This window comes from Coregonus lavaretus (genome assembly GCF_964263955.1).
Source record: "Coregonus lavaretus genome assembly, chromosome: 2".
NCBI lineage: Eukaryota > Metazoa > Chordata > Actinopteri > Salmoniformes > Salmonidae > Coregonus > Coregonus lavaretus.
In genome coordinates this window covers 6,428,899-6,446,670 of record NC_139989.1, presented here as the reverse complement: position 1 = coordinate 6,446,670, position 17,772 = coordinate 6,428,899, and the positions used below count along the sequence as shown (strand labels likewise).

Here is a 17,772-nt window from a genome sequence, read left to right as displayed (position 1 = left end):
GGGAAAATGGTTTTGTGAAATGATTTAGAATCTAACATTGTACTGTATCCATTTTATATAGGGTGTAAATCCAATGTGTAGGCTAGTGGAATACCAGAATTGACTATTTTTGTCCTGGTTGAATACTTACTTAATACCATTCAGCCAAGCAATACTATATGTTTTTACATCTTCAGCATTATGGCCTATCGGTCTATAAAAAAATATATATATATTGTGATACAATGCTAATGTTATGATAATTAAATCAGAATCACTTATACCGAGACTGTGCACTGTAAGGGCCTGGAGTAAGAATTAGTACAGCCCAACATTGCACCAAACTGTGGTAACACTTTACTTGAGCCCACCATCACAACATTGTAGTTCCACTGCACTAGTTGTACAGTATTAGTGTGGTAGTGTATGTCACAAGAAGTCATGATAGCAAATGTATAAAATGACAGAACTCTATCATGTTACATACATCAGTGTGCAATCTAACCGTGCCTTACTTTTTAGCTAGCTAACCATTAAACCAAGTGTTAAGTCAGTTGGCAAAATCTGATATCAGTCATATTCATGCTTATTACATGTAATGTCATGCTAATGACAGTCAAAATACTATTTTTAATACATTAATAAAAGAAGACTGGTCTAGCAATATTTATTTATTTACGCTCAAGTGAGTACCTTTATCAACTGACCTAGGTTCAGCTCTCCAGACCACTCTCCTAGCCTTACCCACTACTACTACACCACACAAACTGTACACTATCAGACAACGAACGAACAAGAAAGAGAGAGAATAACATGTTTACATATCAATGTTGAAATCATCTTTAGTAACCATTCTATCTGATCAAAATTTAAGAGGGTTTGAAACACTAGATTATTCAAAGTATTTCATTGCATTATTGCTTAATCCATTTCATATTTAATTGGGAACCAAATTCAGGAGTAAGCCAGCTTATCACAGACTTGATTGTGAGTAGGCAATATTACATTATATAAAATATTATTATTATTGTATACAATAAATCTTTGAGTTGTAATTTCTCATTTGGGGAGGTTGGAATTTGTAAAGAACGAATCACCATTCAAACAATGTGAAATAAACCTTTCATAGAGTGAGTTTATATTGCCACCTTGTGTTTGAACTATAATATTGGCAATATTCAGTTCAAGAAAAACAGGTATATGTCATGTTAATGTACATTCAACAGTAACAGTGTGATCTTTCACCTATTTATGAACATCCTGGTCAGTATTACACCTTCACACAGAACATCCTAATCCTATGAAGAAAAAAAATGGACATTCAACATCTAATCAAACTAATGTAGTCATAAAACAAGAGGAAAGTTGGGCCACATGTATACTGCAGAGATTTTCGTAACGTTCAAAGTTTGGACTGAACCTATTGAGAGCTGCCTCTATTGAGAGCTGAATCTACTGAGAGCTGAATCTATTGTGCCTTTGGAGCACATACAGAACATGTTTTTGAATTCAATATTCCACCTGCTATAAATGCAGTGTAGCCCAGTACACCATATTTGTGTCACTGAACTCAAGCCACGCCATTACCCAGTGAGCATTTCTGAAATACTGTATATACCCTTTTCCAAAGGGAGCACTTTCTTATCATTTACCAAACACCTGGTCCTGGGGCCAAAGTCCCTTGTTGTATTGCTTGAAGGAAATGTGACTGTACATTTTTGATAGGTCTATTTGGCTTAGGTGAGGTGATTCCATGCACCTTAAAGCAATACATCTAGCCATGTATGTAATAGTTTGACATCTGTCAAATTATTAGAAATAGTTAAATTCAGTTACAATTTTACGTTACAAAACAATTGTAAAAATGTTTTTATTGTGTGTCCTGATGAACATGATCCAGTTGTGATTGTGATTTGATCACTAGGATTTACATGCAATTTTCTGCTCTTTGGTGAGCTTAGTTCAGGGCCCTTTCTCCTTCTCCTTGACCTGCTTCTGCTCTGTGTTGAGGTTCCAAACGAATGGAATGTCAGTGAGAGGAGTGTCCAGGTTGTTGTTGTACTGGGGCATTGAGCAGTCAAGCACCTCAGAGCTCATATCTATATCCGGACACAAAAACAGAGACAGACAGGGTATGAAACAAGGAGAGGGTTAATTAACACATACAGTGGGGAGAACAAGTATTTGATACACTGCCGATTTTGCAGGTTTTCCTACTTACAAAGCATGTAGAGGTCTGTAATTTTTATCATAGGTACACTTCAACTGTGAGAGACGGAATCTAAAACAAAAATCCAGAAAATCACATTGTATAATTTTTAAGTAATTAATTTGCATTTTATTGCATGACATAAGTATTTGATACATCAGAAAAGCAGAACTTAATATTTGGTACAGAAACCTTTGTTTGCAATTACAGAGATCATATGTTTCCTGTAGGTCTTGACCAGGTTTGCACACACTGCAGCAGGGATTTTGGCCCACTCCTCCATACAGACCTTCTCCAGATCCTTCAGGTTTCGGGGCTGTCGCTGGGCAATACGGACTTTCAGCTCCCTCCAAAGATGTTCTATTGGGTTCAGGTCTGGAGACTGGCTAGGCCACTCCAGGACCTTGAGATGCTTCTTACGGAGCCACTCCTTAGTTGCCCTGGCTGTGTGTTTCGGGTCGTTGTCATGCTGGAAGACCCAGCCACGACCCATCTTCAATGCTCTTACTGAGGGAAGGAGGTTGTTGGCCAAGATCTCGCGATACATGGCCCCATCCATCCTCCCCTCAATACGGTGCAGTCGTCCTGTCCCCTTTGCAGAAAAGCATCCCCAAAGAATGATGTTTCCACCTCCATGCTTCACGGTTGGGATGGTGTTCTTGGGGTTGTACTCATCCTTCTTCTTCCTCCAAACACGGCGAGTGGAGTTTAGACCAAAAAGCTCTATTTTTGTCTCATCAGACCACATGACCTTCTCCCATTCCTCCTCTGAATCATCCAGATGGTCATTGGCAAACTTCAGACGGGCCTGGACATGCGCTGGCTTGAGCAGGGGGACCTTGCGTGCGCTGCAGGATTTTAATCCATGACGGCATAGTGTGTTACTAATGGTTTTCTTTGAGACTGTGGTCCCAGCTCTCTTCAGGTCATTGACCAGGTCCTGCCGTGTAGTTCTGGGCTGATCCCTCACCATCCTCATGATCATTGATGCCCCACGAGGTGAGATCTTGCATGGAGCCCCAGACCGAGGGTGATTGACCGTCATCTTGAACGTCTTCCATTTTCTAATAATTGCACCAACAGTTGTTGCCTTCTCACCAAGCTGATTGCCTATTGTCCTGTAGCCCATCCCAGCCTTGTGCAGGTCTACCATTTTATCCCTGATGTCCTTACACAGCACTCTGGTCTTGGCCATTGTGGAGAGGTTGGAGTCTGTTTGATTGAGTGTGTGGACAGGTGTCTTTTATACAGGTAACGAGTTCAAACAGGTGCAGTTAATACAGGTAATGAGTGGAGAACAGGAGGGCTTCTTAAAGAAAAACTAACAGGTCTGTGAGAGCCGGAACTCTTACTGGTTGGTAGGTGATCAAATACTTATGTCATGCAATAAAATGCAAATTAATTACTTAAAAATCATACAATGTGATTTTCTGGATTTTTGTTTTAGATTCCGTCTCTCACAGTTGAAGTGTACCTATGATAAAAATGACAGACCTCTACATGCTTTGTAAGTAGGAAAACCTGCAAAATCGGCAGTGTATCAAATACTTGTTCTCCCCACTGTATATACACTGAACAAAAATATAAACGAAACATGTAAAGTGTTGGTCCCATGTTTCATGAGCTGAAATAAAAGATCCCAGAAATGTTTCATACGCACAAAAAAGCTTTTTTCTCAAAGATTGTGAGCACAAATTTGTTTACATCCCTGTTTGTGAGCATTTCTCCTTTGCCAAGATAATCCATCCACCTGACAGGTGTGGCATATCAAGAAGCTGATTAAACAGCATGATCATTACACAGGTGCACCTTGTATTGGGGACAATAAAAGGTTACTCTAAAATGTGCAGTTTTGTCACCCAACACAATGCCACAGATGTCAGAAGTTTTGAGGGAGCGTGAAATTGGCATGCTGACTGCAGGAATGTCCACCAGAGCTGTAGCCAGAGAATTGAATATAAATACATCTTCTATAAGCTGTCTCCAAGTCGTTTTTAGAGAATTTGGCAGTATGTCCAACTGGCCTCATAACCGCAGACCACGTGTATGGCATAATTTTACATTTTAGTCATTTAGCAAACGCTCTAATCCAGAGCGATTTACAGTTAGTGAGTGCATACATTTTCATACTGGTCCCCCGTGGGAATCGAACCCACAACCCTGGCGTTGCAAGCGCCATGCTCTACCAACTGAGCTACACATGTGGGCGAGTGGTTTGCCGAACAGAGTGCCCCACGTTGGCGGTGGGGATATGGTATGGGCAGGCATAAGCTACAGACAACGAACACAAATTAATTTTATTGATGGCAATTTGAATGCACAGAGATACCGCGACGAGATCTTGAGGCCCATTGTCATGCCATTCATCCACCGCCATCACCTCATGTTTCAGCATGATAACTGAGGGATGTAGCTCAGTTGGTAGAGCATGGCGTTTGCAACTCCAGGGTTCTGGGTTCGATTCCCACAGGGGGTATAAAAAAATATAAAAAATAAAAAATAATGCACTCACTAACTGTAAGTCGCTCTGGATAAGAGCATCTGCTAAAATGACAAAAAATAAATAAATAAAATAATGCACGGCCCCATGTCGCAAGGGTCTGTCCACAATTCCTGGAAGCTGAAAATGTCCCAGTTCTTCCATGGCCTGCATAGTCACCCATTGAGCGCATTTGGGATGCTCTGGATCAATGTGTACGACAGCATGTTCCAGTTCACATCAATATCCAGAAACTTCGCAAAGCCATTGAAGAGTGGGATAACAATCAACAGCCTGATCAACTCTATGCCAAGGAGATGTGTTGCGCTGCATGAGGTAAATGGTGGTCACAACAGATATGGAATGGTTTTCTGATCCACGTATCTGTGACCAACAGATGCATATCTGTATTCCCAGTCATGTGAAATCCATAGATTAGGGCCTAATTGATTTCAATTGACTGATTTCCTTATATGAACCGTAACTCAGTTACATCTTTGAAATTGTTGCATGTTGTGTTTATATTTTTGTTCAGTATATAATGGCTTGGCGTCATCTAGAAAACATATAGGATATGATTGGAAACGTTCTTGACTTGTAATATAATGTATTTCAAAAAGCCAATCATATTTAGCTACATTAAGGAGTCAATGACGTTATCACTCCCTCTACTAGCTGAAGAGTGTGTAGTCTGAGTCAGCACGCTTCACCCTACTGACTCTAATCCAACGGCTCCAGCGCCACACAGCACTCCCAATGACCTTGTGCCATGGTTGGCACGAAGACCAGACCATGTGGCATGTGATACCCATATTTTCTGCCTTAACTGTCTCTGAGTGGCTCCAAAGCAGTGGCTTGACAGCTTAATCATTCTTAGCTAAAGGCCTGCCATGCCAGCGTTGTGCAAGATCGCGCTTTGTGCAAGATGGCGCTGCAGTGGATAGCAGCAGTCTGACCAATTCTGCTATTTTGTGTTTTTTTTACACTGATCTTAACTTTATTTGTACATAATGTCCCCGCCATCATTTCCTACGACCGAAAATGTTGACTTCAACGAGTTGGCAGCTCTGGACATTCTGCTTACTCTGGACCAGGCCCTAATCCCTGGGATTCGAAAGACGAAGCGATGGCGAAAGAGAGGCAGGTGAGCCGGCATCCTGACGAGACTACGTCAGCGAGCAAATAAACTGCCATTGCCCTCTGTTCTATTGGCGAACGTGCAATCACTAGAGAACAAACTGGATGAGCTCCGTTCGAAACTATCCTATCAATGGGACCTGAAAAACTGTAACATCCTATATTTCTCAGAGTCATGGCTGAACGAGGAAATGGATATACATCTCGCTGGTTTTACCTCATTTTTACCAGCATGTCACCTGTGCAACTAGAGGCGACAAAACTGTACATCACTTTTACTCCATTCACAGAAATGCATACAAGGCCCTCCCTCACCCTCCATTTGGCAAATCAGACCATAACTCTATCCTCCTGCTCCCTTCTTACAAGCAAAAACTCAAACAGAAAATACCATTGCTCAATACGGAAGTATGAAGCGAATGCTAAGCTACAGGACTATTTTGCCAGCTCAGACTGGAATATGTTCCGGGATTCATCTGATAACATTGAGTAGTTTACCACATCAGTCTCCGGATTCATTAATAAGTTAATCGACAACGACACCCCCAGTGACCACACGTACATACCCCAACCAAAAGCTATGGATTACAGGCAACATCCGCACTGAGCTAAAAGGCCAGAGCTGCTGCTTTCAAGGAGCTGGACACTAATCCGGACACTTCCCGCTACGCCCTCTGATAAACCATCAAACAGGCAAAGCGTCAATACAGGACTAAGATCGAATCCTACTAGAACAGCTCTGACGCTCTACGAATGTGGCAGGGCTTGCAAACTATCATGGATTACAAAGGGAAACCCAGCCGCGAGCTTCCCAGCGACGCGAATCTACCAGATGAGCTAAATGCCTTCTATTCTCGTTGAGACAAGCAACATTGAACCATGAAAGACAGCACCAGCTGTTCTGGACGACTGTGTGACCTCGCGCTCCATAGCCAATGTAAGACCTTTAAACAGGTTAAGATTCTACAGTGCATTCGGAAAGTGTTCAGACCCCTTGACCTTTTCCACATTTTGTTACATTACAGCCTTATTTAAAAATGGATGAAATTATTTTTTTTCCTCATCAATCTACACATAATGACAAAACGAAAACAGAAATACCTTATTTACATAAGTATTCAGACCCTTTGCTATGAGACTTGAAATTTAGCTCAGGTGCATCCTGTTTCCATTGACCATCCTTGAAATGTTTCTACAACTTGATTGGAGTCCACTTTTGGTTAATTCAATTGATTGGACAGGATTTGGAAAGGCACACACCTGTCTATATAAGGTCCCACAGTTGACTGTGTATGTCAGAGCAGAAACCAAGCCACGAGGTTGTAGGAATTGTCCGTAGAGCTCTGAGACAGGATTGTGTCGAGGCACAGATCTTGGGAAGGGTACCAAAACATTTTGGCAGCATTGAAGTTCCCCAAGAACACAGTGGCCTCCATCATTCTTAAATGGAAGAAGTTTGGAACTTATTAGCCAGCCCTACTCTGTTGTTCTTGATTTTGTTGTCATGGAGGACTGATTGGGCTCAAAAATAAATACTGCACTCATGGAATGGCATGCTTTGAGGACTACTGAAAAGGGCTATTTACATGTGGAAAAAGGAATGCCATATGCTGCAATTGCTATAGGCCTATTGTTTACCTTTTTGTTGGTGACACTTTGACATTTTGATAACATGCAGCTGTTTAAAGGACAAATCCACAGACGAAACAATAACAAAACGGTGCCCCACCTCTGTTTTGGTAAAAAGCTGAGGGATGGTCCTGGCGAAATGCAACCACTCTCAGATTAATAGACAGAGCTATGGATGCAAGGACTGACCATCCATGATTTCAAAATGATTGTTTTAACCATGTTATGAGGCTACACAGTGTTCGTTTACATTTACAATGTTTACAAACATTGGAGAAAGCTTTATTTTGGGTTCTCATGGAGAGTGACAGTTGAACTAAGCTCATGAGGCATTTAAGTGATATTCATATATAGATATATATATATATATAGATATATATACATACATACATACATACATACATACATACATACATACAGTGGGGGGGAAAAGTATTTAGTCAGCCACCAATTGTGCAAGTTCTCCCACTTAAAAAGATGAGAGAGGCCTGTAATTTTCATCATAGGTACACGTGAACTATGACAGACAAAATTAGAAAAAAAAATCCAGAAAATCACATTGTAGGATTTTTTATGAATTTATTTGCAAATTATGGTGGAAAATAAGTATTTGGTCACCTACAAACAAGCAAGATTTCTGGCTCTCACAGACCTGTAACTTCTTCTTTAAGAGGCTCCTCTGTCCTCCACTCGTTACCTGTATTAATGGCACCTGTTTGAACTTGTTATCAGTATAAAAGACACCTGTCCACAACCTCAAACAGTCACACTCCAAACTCCACTATGGCCAAGACCAAAGAGCTGTCAAAGGACACCAGAAACAAAATTGTAGACCTGCACCAGGCTGGGAAGACTGAATCTGCAATAGGTAAGCAGCTTGGTTTGAAAAAAATCAACTTTGGGAGCAATTATTAGGAAATGGAAGACATACAAGACCACTGATAATCTCCCTCGATCTGGGGCTCCACGCAAGATCTCACCCCGTGGGGTCAAAATGATCACAAGAACGGTGAGCAAAAATCCCAGAACCACACGGGGGGACCTAGTGAATGACCTGCAGAGAGCTGGGACCAAAGTAACAAAGCCTACCATCAGTAACACACTACGCCGCCAGGGACTCAAATCCTGCAGTGCCAGACGTGTCCCCCTGCTTAAGCCAATACATGTCCAGGCCCGTCTGAAGTTTGCTAGAGTGCATTTGGATGATCCAGAAGAGGATTGGGAGAATGTCATATGGTCAGATGAAACCAAAATAGAACTTTTTGGTAAAAACTCAACTCGTCGTGTTTGGAGGACAAAGAATGCTGAGTTGCATCCAAAGAACACCATACCTACTGTGAAGCATGGGAGTGGAAACATCATGCTTTGGGGCTGTTTTTCTGCAAAGGGACCAGGACGACTGATCCGTGTAAAGGAAAGAATGAATGGGGCCATGTATCGTGAGATTTTGAGTGAAAACCTCCTTCCATCAGCAAGGGCATTGAAGATGAAACATGGCTGGGTCTTTCAGCATGACAATGATCCCAAACACACCGCCCGGGCAACGAAGGAGTGGCTTCGTAAGAAGCATTTCAAGGTCCTGGAGTGGCCTAGCCAGTCTCCAGATCTCAACCCCATAGAAAATCTTTGGAGGGAGTTGAAAGTCCGTGTTGCCCAGCGACAGACCCAAAACGTCACTGCTCTAGAGGAGATCTGCATGGAGGAATGGGCCAAAATACCAGCAACAGTGTGTGAAAACCTTGTGAAGACTTACAGAAAACATTTGACCTGTGTCATTGCCAACAAAGGGTATATAACAAAGTATTGAGAAACTTTTGTTATTGACCAAATACTTATTTTCCACCATAATTTGCAAATAAATTCATTAAAAATCCTACAATGTGATTTTCTGGAGAGAAAAAAATCTCATTTTGTCTGACATAGTTGACGTGTACCTATGATGAAAATTACAGGCCTCTCTCATCTTTTTAAGTGGGAGAACTTGCACAATTGGTGGCTGACTAAATACTTTTTTCCCCCCACTGTATCTTGGACTGTAGCCTATAAAAGCCTATTCCTGCTCTTTTCCCGCGATCCATCAAACACATTTGGTGTGTCATCATAGTGGTCTCTGACTTGTGGTCAGAATCGTTCAGGTGGAACAAACTTAAACTTGCACCTTTTTTCAATGCTGATTTGAATGTCATTGAGAAAACAGAGAAGTGTCAAATAATTTAAAAGTAATCCTCAAAGAAATCTAGTTTTTCAAAAGTATCTGTAATCTGATTACAATATTTTTGCTGGTAATGTAACGGATTACAGTTACCGTTTTTTTGTAATCCCTTACATGTAACGGATTACACGTAATCTGATTACATGTAATCCGTTACTCCCCAACCCTGATGACCCTAAGCACACAGCCAAGACAACGCAGGAGTGGCTTCGGGACAAGTCTCTGAATGTCCTTGAGTGGCCCAGCCAGAGCCCGGACTTGAACCCGATCTAACATCTTTTGTGAACTGAAAATAGCTGTGCAGCGACGCCCCCCATCCAACCTGACAGAGATTGAGAGGATCTGCAGAGAAGAATGAGAGAACCTCCCCAAATACAGGTGTGCCAAGCTTGTAGCATCATACCCAAGAAGACTCGAGGCTGTAATCGCTGCCAAAGGTGCTTCAACAAAGTACTGAGTAAAGGGTCTGCATACTTTTGTAAATGTGATATTTCACATTCTAAAAACCTGTTTTTGCTTTGTCATTATGGGGTATTGTGTGTAGATTGATGAGGAAAAAAAACAATTAATCTATTTTAGAATAAGCCTGTAACGTAACAAAATGTGGAAAAAGTCAAGGGGTCTGAATACTTTCCAAATGCACTGTAGGTTAGGCCTAGTTGTCTCCCTCTTTCTTATTATTTGAGCTCTTCAAAGTTTGCTGGGATTTTCTATTTGTTGCAGTCAGGCAGACTAAAAATTGCATATTTGAAAATGCATCAACTTCCATGATCTGGGTCGGTCCTTCGTGTAGCCTAGTTCAAGGCAACATTTGCACCATTGTGCCACTAGGTGGTGCCATTATGTTAGAACATTAAATACCACAATCATACACACCAGATAAAAAGATTCAGTAGTACGTTTTATTACTTTTTCAAACAGCAAAGTAAAAAATAAAATAACTGAAATGTACAATATGTATTACCATTATATTGTCGTACTCATCCAGTTCTATACATTTTCAATGGATAAACCCCTTATCGAGACTATCAACAATATACTCCACAACCTAAACCACAAGAAAAAAAATCTGTAAATGACAGAACATGATCTTACGGCATTGTATACACAAAAAAAAAAAGTCCCCTCAGTACGAAGGTTTCTCTATATTTACAGTATGATCAATACAGAGTACAATATATCTTGCATGCCTCCAAGTAACTGGAGAAGTAAAGAGAACTGTTGGATATATTGGATATAGGCAGCTGCTGCTTCTTCAAAAGCATTGAACAACAAAGTCATCATACTATCACCTCACTTTCATGCTCTTCCACCTAAAATAGTTGTTAAGCACAGAGACAATACTATTTAATAAATAAATAAAAGCTTTGACTATCTTTACAGCATAATTTCAAAATTAACTTTTCAGGAATATAAACAGACAAACTTTGATTCTAGAAAATGATCTCAACATCAGCTAGTTGTGATATATCATCCATGTTTTTGGTTTTGGATACGCTCACATTCAGTTTTAACACGTTCTCCCGCTCTCTCTCAGCCAATAGCTGGTGGGGACGAAAGGCACCAATGACGTTAAAGACAGGACAGCGAGCTCCGCCCACTGTCATAGGGACATCATAAGTAGCAGGGGGGATTGGTATAGTTTTCAGAGAGCCTGTGTTAAGTTCACAAAACCTTGTGCAAATAAAGCAAAAAACAACAACTCAAAGCTCCCTGAAGGAGGAGAGCAGACATAATCATGATAAAGATGTAGAAGAAGTACCCTGGAACTAAAAATAAGCTTAAAATACTAATATTCAAACAATTTGTGTGCTCATGGTTGAGACCATGACCCTGTCCAGGCTCTGCAATAGAACAATATAGGAAGCATGGCTTTGTGTTGGTGGTGGCATCTTTACAATGCAGAAAACCAATCATCTCTAACCCAAACGGTTCAAAACGAATGACCTATTTCACCATTTCTTTTTTTCTTTCTAGCATGGATTCACTGGGCACTCTTAGGTACACACACATTAATCATCATGAGTAAGGAACTATGATGAACCCTATTTAATCTATAAAAAAACATTTGTCACAGAAAATAGCAGTTTGGATGAGATGGAGGTGATTTCCACTAAATCAATTAATAGGGACATTTTAGGTGTGCCACAGAATTTCCAGAGGTAAAAGTATAAGGGTGTGATAGTCCACAATCTTAAGAAACGGGTGGCCGTTGGGGGGAGGGAGAGAGGGGAGGCACAACCGCCTCCCCAGACCTTCTAGTAAAGTGATCCCTGGTTAGTCAGCCCGAGTCAGTCACCCATGTGACCACGTCTTCCCATCACAGAAAACTACCCATCAGGACCCTAGTAAGCCAGAGTGCCACACTTCTACTATACCACCCATCCCACCAATTAGATCCAACCTCTTCCTCAGCCCGGCCAATGACGCGCCTCCTCCTGAGTCAACTTCCTCTCACAGCAGCGTCACGTGTCATGGCAGGTCAGTCATGCACGGCGTGTAGAGACTGCCACGGATGTCACTCTGCCTCTCCTTCCCCAGCATCCTTGGGTACAGCTTCAGTCTCTACTTCCACTACTGCCTCAGCATTCCCCACCTCAGCCTCAGTTTCATCCTTAACCTCCACCACCTTTGCTTCAGCCTCTGCCATCACCACCTCAGCTTCAGCCTTAACCTCCACCTCAGCCTCAGCCTTAACCTCCACCACCACCTTTGCTTCAGCCTCTGCCATCACCACCTCAGCCTTAACCTCCACCACCATCTCTGCTTCAGCCTCTGCCATCACCACCTCAGCCTTGGTTTCAGTTTTAACCTCCACCTCGGTTTCATCCTTAAACCCCATCACCTCTACCTCTGCCATCACCACCTCAGCCTCGGTTTCAGCCTTAACCTCCACCTCAGCCTCCATCTCAGTTTCAGCCTTAACCTCCACTACCTTGGTCTTGATTTCAGCTTCTACCACCACCACCTCAGCCTTACCCTCTACCTCAGCATCAGATTTCGCCACCTCCTCTACCTCAGCATCAGATTTCGCCACCTCCTCTACCTCAGCATCAGATTTCGCCACCTCCTCTACCTCAGCATCAGATTTCGCCACCTCCTCTACCTCAGCATCAGATTTCGCCACCTCCTCTACCTCAGCATCAGCTTTCACCACCTCCTCTACCTCAGCATCAGCTTTCGCCACCTCCTCTACCTCAGCATCAGCTTTCGCCACCTCCTCTACCTCAGCATCAGCTTTCGCCACCTCCTCTACCTCAGCATCAGCTTTCACCGCCACCTCTACCTCAGCATCAGCTTTCGCCGCCACCTCTACCTCAGCATCAGCTTTCGCCACCTCCTCTACCTCAGCATCAGCTTTCGCCACCTCCTCTACCTCAGCATCAGCTTTCGCCACCTCCTTTACCTCAGCATCAGCTTTCGCCACCTCCTCTACCTCAGCATCAGCTTTCGCCACCTCCTCTACCTCAGCATCAGCTTTCACCACCTCCTCTACCTCAGCATCAGCTTTCGCCACCTCCTCTACCTCAGCATCAGCTTTCGCCACCTCCTCTACCTCAGCATCAGCTTTCGCCACCTCCTCTACCTCAGCATCAGCTTTCGCCACCACCTCTACCTCAGCATCAGCTTTCACCACCTCCTCTACCTCAGTCGCTGGTTCAGCCACCACTGCCTCAGCCTCTAGTTCTGTCTCTACCAATGTTTCTGGTGGTACCTCCGTCTCTGGTTCTGCCACTACCAATGTCTCTGGTGGTGCCTCTGCCTCTTCCTGTAGTTCTGTATCTGCCGCTCCCTCTACCTCTGGTTCTGCCTCCGACTCTACTTCTGGTTGTGGTTGACTGTTCTTCCTGCAGATACCTGGAGAGAGAGAGAGAAAGAAAGAGAAGAGTGTCTCAGAGGCTCTTGTCCATGCTCATGCAGATGCATTCAGAGATGTGTGCATGACCAATTAGCAGTGGAAATCTATTTTTGTTGCTCTCATCAAGTGTAATTAGCATTCCCATGCTAAATTAAGACATGGTTGTTCCCTGAGTAATGCAATTGGATAAGATAATCTCAATTAAGCATGAGGCTATATCTATTTGGCCGTAATTGGCGGTGATCTCTCATCATGTCTACCCAAATCAAAATCTTTGTGATTATAATTTTGCTGCTGCTCAGGAGAGACCTACAGTTGGATTGTTGGCGGCATCTCTGTGTTCCTCTTTAAAATGTCTCATGCAATTGTCTTAACTCAGATGTGAGGTTTTGCCTTGCTGTTGAATACCATGTATACCATGTATAGGGCGGCAGGTAGCTTAGTGGTTAAGAGCGTTGTGCCAGTAACCGAAAGGTCGCTGGTTCTAATCCCCGAGCCGACTAGGTGAAAAATCTGTCGATGTGCCCTTGAGCAAGGCACTTAACCCTAATTGCTCCTGTAAGTCGCTCTGGATAAGAGCGTCTGCTAAATGACAAAATGTAAATGTAAAAATGTATACACACGTTATAATTAAGCAATTAGGCCCGAGGGGGTGTGGTATATGGCCAATATACCACAGTTAAGGGCTGTTCTAATGCACGACGCAACGCGGAGTGCCTGGATACAGCCCTTAGCCGTGGTATATTGGCCATATACCACAAACCCCCGAGGTGCCTTATTGCTATTATAAACTGGTTATCAACGTAATTAGAGCAGTAAAAATACATGTCATACCCGTGGTATATGGTCTGTTATACCATGGCATTGTTGAATACTTGTTTCTGATTGGCTTGAACGTCATTAGAGTGTGCATTATTTCCCTATAACGCACTGTATATTTGCACGGTAGAATTCAATAATTTTAGTTTATTCTTACATGTTCTATGCTTGAGCTTCTTTTGAAAGCAAAAGTCAAATTGAAAACATTATTGGCATTGTTGAATTGGATTTTCATAATAGCAAGCCAGGACTGATGGTTTGGTTAGCTAAACTAGCAAGTCTGGTTGTTTGGTTACCATGGCAACTACTGTAGCCATCTAGTAAACTTGATAGCAACTTCAGTGGATGTTGAACACATTTGTACTGGCAAATTAACAAATTGCTAGTGGCAAATGTGTTCAATTATAGCCATGGTATAAAAGGGATAATCAACTTGGGGCTCTATGCGTTCTCTGGAAAATAATGCTAGCGCGTCGTGGAACACACCTACGTCGTTCATTATTTTCCATAGAACTCATAGCCCCTCGTTGATTACCCTTACATATACCACAGCTGTCAGCCAAATCAGCATTCAGGGCTCAAACCACCCAGTTTATAGTTCCCAACATTAAACACATTGTGCGTGTTAATATTACCCACACTTCCCCAAGCAGATCATTAATATGCAGTGTTCTACATCTAGCTATACAGCGGCAGCAGTCAACCCAATGCCTGCACAACTCCCTCATCTCTCTGACAGGCTGAAAACCGGGGTTGTGTTTATTAGGTGACGCAGCAGAATTTTGCAATAGAAAATGAGGGTTTGTTATTGGACAAGTCCAGGTGTTGTGGCTTTTCTGACAGTTTGCTCAGAGATAGGAAAAGCTCTGAGTGCCAAATGGGCAGACTTCAAATACAGATCTTTATTAGGAGAAGTATATAGAGAGAGAGAATTCTGCTTTGTGTTAGATTCTAGACCTCAGCAACATTGGATGTTACTTCTTGCCATTTGAGATTAATCACAATGTTTACTGATACAGCTCTCCAAATAATCCCAAGGGCCAAATAAAACTAGCTTAAATGTTAACATGAACATAATGAGGCACCAGCTAAACGAACTGAAAGTGTAGAGTCTGTGTAAAGAGAAATGTTTTGACAATTTGATTAAGCGTGTCTGAAGTGCACCAGGCAAGCTCAATCAAGCGAAGCTGAAGTTTTTGAAAGAAAATTACTATTTGAACTCATGTCTGGTTGGCTGTAGCAGGGGGGAAATGTGTTGACATGTAGAGATGAGTCTCTCTGATGTATAGAGACTGGGAACGGATGGAGGGGAGGAGGGATGAAGGGGAGGAGGGAAAGAGGGATGGAGGGGAGGAGGGAAAGAGGGATGGAGGGGAGGAGGGATGAAGGGGAGGAGGGAAAGAGGGATGGAGGGGAGGAGGGAAAGAGGGATGGAGGGGAGGAGGGAAAGAGGGATGAGGGGAGGAGGGAAAGAGGGATGAGGGGAGGAGGGATGGAGGGGAGGAGGGAAAGAGGGATGGAGGGGAGGAGGGAAAGAGGGATGGAGGGGAGGAGGGAAAGAGGGATGGAGGGGAGGAGGGATGAAGGGGAGGAGGGAAAGAGGGATGGAGGGGAGGAGGGAAAGAGGGATGGAGGGGAGGAGGGAAAGAGGGATGAGGGGAGGAGGGAAAGAGGGATGAGGGGAGGAGGGATGAGGGGAGGAGGGATGGAGGGGAGGAGGGAAAGAGGGATGGAGGGGAGGAGGGAAAGAGGGATGGAGGGGAGGAGGGAAAGAGGGATGGAGGGGAGGAGGGAAAGAGGGATGGAGGGGAGGAGGGATGAAGGGGAGGAGGGAAAGAGGGATGGAGGGGAGGAGGGAAAGAGGGATGGAGGGGAGGAGGGAAAGAGGGATGAGGGGAGGAGGGAAAGAGGGATGAGGGGAGGAGGGATGGAGGGGAGGAGGGAAAGAGGGATGGAGGGGAGGAGGGAAAGAGGGATGGAGGGGAGGAGGGAAAGAGGGATGGAGGGGAGGAGGGAAAGAGGGATGAGGAGGGAAAGAGGGATGGAGAGGAGGGGAAGTAGTAGCAACGCGATCCATCAGGGAGGAGATAGAGAACAGAAGGAGAGGAGAGGGTGGGGTGGGGCATGGAGAGATGTCTGGTTGGCTGTAGCAGGGGGGAAATGTGTTGACATGTAGAGATGAGTCTCTCTGATGTATAGAGACTGGGAACGGACAGTGGGGCTGGAGGGGAAGAGGGAAAGAGGGATGGAGGGGAGGAGGGAAAGAGGGATGAGGGGAGGAGGGATGGAGGGGAGGAGGGATGGAGGGGAGGAGGGGAGGAGGGATGAAGGGGAGGAGGGAAAGAGGGATGGAGGGATGGAGGGGAGGAGGGATGGAGGGATGAGGGGAGGAGGGATGAAGGGGAGGAGGGAAAGAGGGATGGAGGGGAGGAGGGAAAGAGGGATGAGGGGAGGAGGGATGGAGGGGAGGAGGGATGGAGGGGAGGAGGGATGGAGGGGAGGAGGGAAAGAGGGATGGAGGGAAAGAGGGATGGAGGGAAAGAGGGATGGAGGGATGGAGGGGAGGAGGGAAAGAGGGATGGAGGGGAGGAGGGAAAGAGGGATGAGGAGGGAAAGAGGGATGAGGAGAGGAGGGAAAGAGGGATGAGAGGAGGGGAAGTAGTAGCAACGCGATCCATCAGGGAGGAGATAGAGAACAGAAGGAGAGGAGAGGGTGGGGCATGGAGAGATAAATGGTAGGGCCTGCTACTTGTTCATCACTCAGCCTTCATGACATGGGGCGCGAGAACACACACTCACGCGCACTGAAGGAACATTCTCACTCATGTTAGAACATATAATTGTACACAGCACAAAAACAGACACACCCTTGGCCACAAACACTAAAAACACACAAGCTTGATTATGTGTGAGCAAGCACACCCTGTGTATTCCATGTAGCGTGGTCCCCTTGTCAGTACCTTCATCCAGCATGCTCCAATACCCCAGAGAGAAACCACAGTCACATCCCACAGCCTCAGTCAACCCAGACTAGACCTGGGTTAAACACATGAGTCAAATACTTTACACATTTGAGGTGCGCTTGATATGGCTTGGGAGTTTTGGGACTATTCAAAAGGTTCCATTGTACCGGGTAAACTAAATGAAGTGCAGCTCAAGTATCTGAAAGCATTCAACATACAGCATGTATTGACACAAGACTGGTTCATACCATTCCGGTGATGGGAGCCAGCCCCATCGTGGGGGGGTGGAGACAGGACGGGACAGGACAGGACAGGGTGGCGTTAAAAAAAAAGATTAGGAGGAACGCTGGGTGTTTATACCTGCGGGGGTGAGCACCAGGGCCTGTAGGATGTCCGACAGGGACACAATGCCCACGATCCGGGCATTCTCATCCACCACCACCAGTCTGTGCACCTGGGGACGAGAGAGGAGGCGAGGGGGAAAAG

The 17,772-nt window shown here is 44.1% G+C and overlaps 1 protein-coding gene across 3 annotated transcripts in view; it reads right to left on the bottom strand.

The window, feature by feature from the left end:
- Positions 1-483: 483 nt before the first annotated feature.
- The window catches only part of LOC311105671 (5'-AMP-activated protein kinase subunit gamma-2-like), a 124,162-nt gene continuing 106,873 nt past the window's right edge, over positions 484-17,772 (bottom strand). For 2 of the 3 annotated variants that reach the window (XM_084147886.1, XM_084147887.1), the window contains 2 exons: positions 17,647-17,740; positions 10,526-13,503 (listed from right to left, as the gene is read on the bottom strand). In XM_084147886.1, coding sequence (XP_084004012.1) covers positions 12,164-13,503; positions 17,647-17,740 — 1,434 coding nt within the window. In that variant the 3' untranslated portion in view covers positions 10,526-12,163. Of the gene's footprint in view, positions 2,079-10,525; positions 13,504-17,646; positions 17,741-17,772 lie in introns of those variants that run through there. The other variant, XM_084147888.1, reaches the window with a different exon arrangement.